This window comes from Onthophagus taurus, chromosome 3 (assembly GCF_036711975.1).
Source record: "Onthophagus taurus isolate NC chromosome 3, IU_Otau_3.0, whole genome shotgun sequence".
NCBI lineage: Eukaryota > Metazoa > Arthropoda > Insecta > Coleoptera > Scarabaeidae > Onthophagus > Onthophagus taurus.
Window position 1 is genome coordinate 11,607,415 of NC_091968.1, and position 8,296 is coordinate 11,615,710.

Here is an 8,296-nt window from a genome sequence, read left to right on the forward strand (position 1 = left end):
GCAACACGACGTAGCATGGAGTCTATAAGTCGCTGTATTGTAGCGAGAGGGATGACCAACCATGCCACCTTAACTCACCTCCATAGCTCCTCAACGTTAGTCGAGGAAGCCGGATAACGTAGAAGTCTTCGACCAGTCATGTCCCAAACATGTTCGATCGGATTCAGATGCGGAAACCGAGCTAGCTATGGAAGCATTCGTATACGGTGCTCTTCCACAAAGGTCTGTACAACACGCCCGATGTGCTGTCGTACGTTGTCGTGCATATAAAGCAGATCTGGGAGCCGCCGACCGTAGGGAAGCACAACGGACCGTAGCACCTCATCTACGTATCGTTGACCCGTCATGGTCTGATAACATGCAGCAGACGTGTACGTCCACCATGTGTAATCGCACCCCATACTATAATGCTCGATTGTCGGTGGATAGGGCGTTCTTGCACACACTGCTCGAGTAGACGATCACCACGGCTCCGACGCACTAAAATTTACGCATCACCGGTGCTCAATTCGAATCTTGATTCGTCGGAAAACAAAATGTCCCTCTACTCGGCAACCTACTAATGCCTAGCGTCGACCCACTCGTGACGTATGCTGCGGTGCTCGGGTGTTACTGGAATCCGCTGTATCACACTTACGCGCGCGCAGCCCACTATCTACCAAATGCTGCCGCCGCCGTACGACGCTAAAGCGTTGAGCACAAGAGCGCGATCCTCGTGTGCTGGGGACACGCAGAGCCGTCCCGGCCGCGGCTGAAGGTACCTATGTCCTACCTCACACCATTCTCGCCATGCGATACACCCTCAATGTGCATACCCACAAACACGCTCAAACTCGCGTAAGTAACGCAATCGCCCATCCATTGCGTACAGAGTACGATAACAATGTGGTCCCTCACACCACACTAAAAACGACCGGTATTTTCCATCTACTTTGGTCTCCATAGCGACGGAATGTTCCACTTGGAAGGGCGGCTCAGTCAACAGTACCGCGACGGAACTACTCGAATCTCCCTGAATAAACTCATCTATAGTAAACCTTTGTGCTCCGAAAATATTATGGATTTATCTTCACGCGTACAGATTATATAGGGTGTGCTCGTGACTTATTTCCAACAGTGTATTAGTAGTATAGCTAGGAGCGTCCTGGACCAAAATCCCATAAGATTTAACATTGAGGTCCAAAAGTACTTTTTATCCCCACCACTACCTCCTTTCGAGGTTCTAGCCACGCCCACATTTTAAATTCAACCAATCAGAGCATAGCATTTCCAAGAACCCACTTTTGGCGGGAAATTTGAATGAGACTATCTAGATCGATGGGCCTTATCACGATGACGTCATAATCGATACATCGAGCTTACCAGCTGGGTGCTAGGGTGCGGGGTGCGGGCGGATAGAGTGCAGGGTGCAGGGTTGCTTAATCAGAGCATAGCATTCTCTAAGAACCCTCTTTTAGGCTGGGAATTTGAATGAGGCTGCTGCCTTATCACGATGACATCATCGTCGATACATGGAGGCTATGATGCATTCGGACACGAAGCGTTTGGCTTGGAGGTTATAAAATGGTGAATATCTCGTTATCGATGCTTCAAATCGTAAAATAAACCGAAAAATTCCCCCCTACAATGCCCGCCGCCTATAACAAGCACGAACAACATGGCACGGGTGAAACCTGCCAAAAGGGCTGTTGTATTATGTAGTCTGCCTTACCGAGAGAGAGATGGATACGCAATGGCGTACAAGCGGTCTCTGATTGTAAGTATTCTTACAATCAGAGCTTATTATCTTGTTATTAAGGTAGAACTGGGTTATTTCAAATATATTATTTTAAACAATCTACAAGTGATTGATTTATAACATAGTGTCAGGTGTGTAGAATAAACAAGATTAGGTTAAATCTAAGAGTTTAAGAAGAAAGATAAAGCAAAAAAAAAGGCAAGATGTCGACCTCACTGGAGATATTTCTTGAAGCTCAAATGAACAATATGAAATTTATATCTGACCAATTACAAATGGTACAAGATCGGTTGAAAAATGAAGAAAAAATACATCGAGTGTTTCATGGCCCAAACCATTACAAATTGAGTCAGGGGACTTACGACAGAATTATTTCAATCGAATTGGGAGGCTTATGAAATAGCTACTGGAATGGATAAATGGGACGAATCTCGAAATATCCAAAAGGTAAACATTCTTTTATCCGTAATTGGTGATGTAGCGAAGATTAAATACAATAATTTTGTTTTAACGGAAGAGGATAAAAAGAAAACTGATAAAAGATCATCCATTGTATGAAAAATGGTTATTTCACAATTACGTACAATTGCAGGGTGAGAATTTTGATTCTTATTTACTTAGATTAAAACGAATTTTAGATAATTGTGAATATGAGAAAATCGGAAGAAAAAATATAAAAGATTCGATGTTATGGGATCAAATCGCATTCGGTATAATAGATGCGGATTTAAAGAAAAGATTTCTAAGAAAAAAACTAGATAAGTTAAATTTACAAGATGTTATTGGTCAATGTAAAGTTCAAGAAATAACGGAAAACAAATTTAAAAATCTAATCTCAGAAGAAAAACATGTAAATAAAATTGATAGAGAGTCAAAATTAAAACAATGTAAGTATTGTGGAAGAAAACATTTTCGATAAAAATATTTGTCCAGCAAGAAATCCCTTATGCAATTACTGTAAAGTTAAAGGACATTTTGAAAAATGTTGTTTTAAGAAAAGTAAGAAAATGAATTCAAGAGATAAAAAAGAGAAAAAAGTGAAAGAATTAAAAAATAATTCAGAGTCTGAGGAAGAGGAAACTGAGGATATTCATCAAATTTCCAAAGTAACCGATAATAGCAAATTTGATGGTTCTGTCACAACAGAGCTAAATTTAAAATTCCTGAATTGGAAAAAAGTCAAATGTGAATTGGACACTGGAGCTACGGTATGCTTAATAGTATTCTTACAATCAGAGCTTGTTATCTTGTTATTAAGGTAGAACTGGGTTATTTCAAATATATTATTTTAAACAATACAAGTTGTTAGATTTTATATTATATTGGTCAATATATATTAGATTTGATAGATTTATATTATATTAGTTCGTTCATGTTAGATTTATTTGTATCGCCTCATTTGTTTAGTCTGGATTTGAAGTGTTTCGAGTCGCAAGATTTTTTAACGCATTATCTATTTGGTTGAGTTAAGTGTGGGAATGCGTTCGGGTGTATATTTAAGTGTTTAGGTAAGGGTTTTTTAGTTATGACCTTAAATAACGAAGGAGCCTGCGAGCTCAATCCGTATCAGTCATTCAGTCAGTCTTCGATTTAACACCCACCGAAACAGTACCCCTTCAATTCACGCGGAGCAATTCTCCCTATATAACTTTCGCTATATAACTAATCGCAATTTATATGTATTAAGTTTAAGTGTAATTAATAATAAAGTTTATGGACACGTAAAACCAAGATTTTGTTGTTAACCAGCGCCCACCAGATAAAAATAAATAATCATAAATGGTCCTTCGAGCCGGATTGGGAAAATATAAGAAGACTTAAGTGTCTTCGGTTCCTTGATGCGGCGTGTAAAATCAAATTAAATTAAATTCGACAACGTTGTCCCGCCAGTTACGCAGCTCTTTGAAGAACATTCGCCAGGAGTGTTCGAAGACCGAATTTCTACTTCATGCAACTCCCAGCAAATTCGAGATAGAAGAAATTCGTCCATCACATACTGGAAGCGACCAACGTCATTGAAACAAGTACCATAAGTCCCTTTTCTTTTTCCTTTATCGTTCTCAATCTGAAACTTGTCAATCGTGATCATGAGTCAGTCAGACTCACGAATTTTGCGAAATTCGTAATAAAATTTGAATCAAATATCAGAGAAAGCGGTATTAATCAGGAACTTTCGTTAGACTTAGAACAAAGATACAATCGGGCTATTAATCTTATCGATGAGTTCGAGGAAATTCAGAGTGAAATAGATTTGTTAAGCGTTGACGGCGATTCACAAAACGCGGAGAGGGAGGCATTCATAGCGAGTTTTTACGCAAATACGGCTAAAGCTAAACGAATGTTAACAAATAGAAATATATGCGCCGATTCGTCGTTCATTGTAGGACCTTCTCCGGATCAACATGTAAAGCTACCGGTTATAGATTTACCAAAGATTGACGGTGGTTACGACGCATGGCTAGGGTTTAGAGACATTTTCGAATCGTTAATTCATAACAATACAATGATAAATGACATCAAAAAATTTCATTACTTACTGTCGGCGCTGACCGGTAACGCTCGTCAGGTTATCGAAAGCTTAGAATTGACAAATTTTAACTATGAAGTCGCTTGGGGGTTGATTCGCGAGCGTTATGATAACCCGCGGATATTAATTCATAATCACGTTAAGGCATTGTTCGAAATTGAAGGGGTTTCGGGTGATAATCTACAGCCGATTCGAAGTTTTATTGACGACTTTCGTAAACATCTGCGCGCGTTAGCTGCATTAAATGAACCTACGGATAATTGGGACACGCTACTTATTTATTTAGCCGTGTCGAAATTGGACGCTGATTCCAATCGGGAGTGGGAAAGGAAAAAGTCCGGTTTAAAGAAAGCGAATTTAGAAAATTTGTTAGGGTTTTTGAAAGAACGCGCTGATTTATTGGAAACTTTGGAAAACGGTTCGGGTAAGCGAGTAACAGATAAATCAAAACCGAAATCAAAAATGTTTTTGGTTGCTGATTCGGGTGTTAAGCGTTGTGTAAACTGCAATGGGGAACATTACATACAGGAATGTTCAAATTCCATTAAACTTACGGTCCAGGGCCGTAGAGACCGGGTCAAACAATTAAAGGTGTGTATGAATTGTCCTCGGTCGGGACATTTTGTTAAACAATGCCGTTCGAGCTCTTGTAAACGGTGCAATTCGCGTCATCATACCGTACTTCATTTAACGCACGATCGCTCAGACTCACCGCCACAACCAACGACATCCACCCAAGCACACAGTCTAAATTTCGCACAGCATGCAAATCATTCAAACATCTTACTCTCCACCGTAACTATTCACGCATTCGACAGACATAACAAAAAACATTCATTACGAGCACTCTTGGATCCGGGCAGTCAAAGTAGTTTTCTTTCGGTAGAAGCTTGCAAGCGGTTAAGATTGTCTAGAACAGCAACAAACGTTAATGTAGCAACAATAAATCAAACACAGTCAACAATAACGCGTTCTTGCTCATTGGGAATACATTCACACTGTACGGATTTTTCACTTAAGGTTAATGGCTTGGTTATAGCAACTATCGCGAATGATTTACCCAATTTTGAAATAAACGCAAACACGTTAAAAATACCTACACATTCTTTTGGCGGATCCATTGTTCAATAAGTCCGATCAAATAGATATGCTCATCGGGGCTGATTATTTTTGGAATTTGTTGTGCGTCGGGCAAATCAAACTTTCAATAGGCCCTATTGGCCCTATCATGCAGAATACTCGTTTGGGGTGGATCGCTTCGGGGCCGATACAAGCGGGCGCGGCACATTCGGTACGGTGCAATTTAATCTGTAAAGATGACAATTCCGTACTAAATAAGCAGTTGGTGCGGTTTCGAGAAGTCGAGGAGATTGAAGGGTTAGTTCACTCATCGAATAATGAAACATTTTGCGAAAATCATTTTTATAAAACCACTAAACATGCAGAAGACGGACGATTCATTGTTTCGACACCGCTAAAGAAAGGTTTAGATTGGTTGGGCGAATCGTATAAAACCGCGGAAAATAGTTTGATGGGTATCGAGCGGAAATGCAAACGAAATCATGAATTCGGTGAGCAATATCATGCATTTATGCGAGAGTATTTGGAGTTAGGTCAATTGAGAAAGATTGTTGATACACGCGAGGGTTATTACATATCACACGGCGTGTTAAATGAAAATAGTGCCATCACAAGGGTCGTTTTCGATGCATCATGTCCCACGTCAATGGGATATTCGCTTAATGATTGTAAGGTAGTGGGACCTATATTACAGCCTGACTTGTTCAGTGCCTTAATACGGTTTCGGAAATACGCGTACGTAGCTACCGCGGATATACAAAAAATGTACCGTGCCTGTTTAAACAATCCTGAGCAGACGAAATTTCAGCGCATATCATTGCACGATTCTGATGATTTACCTGTCGATACAAACGAATCGTTACCAGAAGTGAAAAAACTGTTCTCAGCGGTTGCGACGACAGATGATCATATTTTATCCTTTTCTCGATTTTCATCGTTAATCCGTTTACAGCGTGTGATCGCGTGTGTATTTCGATTTGGTCACAATTGTTATACTAGACTCCTTCGCTGAGGAGATAAAGGCGTTAAAGAGTAATAAAGATATTCAAAAAAATAGTAAATTAGCGAAATTAAACGTATTTCTGGGGAAAAATGACATTATGCGGGTTGGCGGTAGATTAGGAAATTCGGATTACGAGTTCGATAAGAAATTTCCCATGGTGATTTCTTGTAAGCATGCGTTCGCGAGATTACTATTTGAGATGGAGCATAGACAACTATTACATGTTGTTCCGCAGCATTTGTTGGTTTGCATTCGCGATCGGTTTTGGCCAATTGGGGGGCGTAATTTAGCCAAGTCGGTAGTCCATAACTGTATACGTTGCTACAAGGCAAATCCGCGCGCCAAGCAACCGATAATGGGGAACTTGCCGCGTGAGCGAGTAACACCGGCGCCGCCCTTTTATACTACGGGCGTAGATTACGCGGGACCGTTCCTTCAAGGACAAAAAAGGGCGAAAAAAGCTTTTAAGTTTTTTTTCGTCGAAACTAGATTAAATAAATGCATCGAGGTTTATGGAAGGCATTTCGCACATTAGTGAGGTATTTTTGCCAAAAATTTAAGTTATTCTAAGTGTTTTGGTTTATTTTGTTTTATTATCATTGTTGATGTTTCATTGATTCGTTAGCTTTTAAACACGCCCCAAAAGTAGTTTTGAAGCAGTTCTAAGCTTGGATAAAGTGTGAAGGAAGGGTCTAGGTAATAAAATTTTTGTGCTCTCTTATTTGTTTCCTAAGGTAACTTGATTCGATTAAGATATACGAATTTTTAACATTTTCTTCTATAATTCGAGAATGGATAGAGATATCGAGATGCGGTTTTCACTAATATTTAGTAAATTTTATAGTGATTAAGGGTCTGTCAAGAAAACAGTACCGTACCATTTAACTTTTTTTCAAAAATCACAAAAATATGTAACCGCTGCAGATAACGCCCTCTAGAAAAAGAGTTGATCAAGGGTGATGGTCTCCTAAATTTTCACAGATCTTTTTAACCTTTTGGTGGATTTAATACATTACTACCTCATTTGATGTGGAATTTAATTCTAAAGCTTTTTTTACTCTTATTATTTTTTAAAAAACATTGTCGTTTTCATAAAAAACTCAAATAACTAAAGACACGTATTTCGTTAATGCTACTTAAAATCATCGAAAATTCAGTAGTCGGCTGTGAAATTGTACGTCAAACTTGACAAATAGGTTATACAACCTTGTCGTCAAATAGCTTTATAACCTATTTGTCAAGTTTGACGTACAATTTCATAGCCGACTACTGAATTTTCGCTTATTTCAAGTAATTTTACGAAGTTTTAAGTCTTTAGTTATTTAAGTTTTTTATGAAAACGACAAAGTTTTTTAAAAAATAATAAGAGTAAGAAAAGTTTTAGAATGAAATTTCACATGAGATGAAGTAGTAATTTATTAAATTCGCCAAAAGGTTAAAAAAATCTGTCAAAATTTAGGGTACCATTACCCTTAATCAACCCTTTGAAATGCTTCAATTGAGTTCAATTTGCTACCAATTAATACCCTTGGTACACTCATAACGTATACCAAATTTGGTTTTTCTAGCTACGTGGTTAAGGGGGCAGGGGGTGAGGTGCGGGGTGAGGGGTGTTGAAACTTCATCGAAGCCTTGATACATCCGGACACAAACCGTTTGTCTTGGAGGTTATAAAATGGTAAATATCTCGTTAACGATACTTCAAATCGAAAAATAAACCAAACAATTCTCCCCTACAACCACCTGTCGCCTATAACAAGCACGAACAACATGCCACGGGTGAAAACTGTCAAAACAGACTTATTTAGTTATCGAGCTGATGTTCTCATTCCACCAGATCGTGATATAGGTATACACGATAGGATGATTTATAACATACATTTTAGATAATTTGTGTTATAATAACTATGCGTTTCATAATCAGGTAGATCAAAGATAGGTTGTGAAT

General features: G+C 38.9%; 1 protein-coding gene across 1 annotated transcript; it reads left to right on the forward strand.

Annotated features, from left to right (window-relative positions):
• Positions 1-5,412: 5,412 nt before the first annotated feature.
• LOC111425085 (uncharacterized) lies at positions 5,413-6,357 on the forward strand. Its single transcript, XM_023058851.1, has one exon. The coding sequence runs from the start codon at positions 5,413-5,415 to the stop codon at positions 6,355-6,357; it is 945 nt and encodes a 314-aa protein (XP_022914619.1).
• Positions 6,358-8,296: the final 1,939 nt, after the last annotated feature.

What these genes read in the sequence shown, in the direction of transcription:
- LOC111425085 (XM_023058851.1), top strand. Translation starts at nt 5,413, where the DNA reads ATGCTCATCGGGGCTGATTATTTTTGGAATTTGTTGTGCGTCGGGCAA.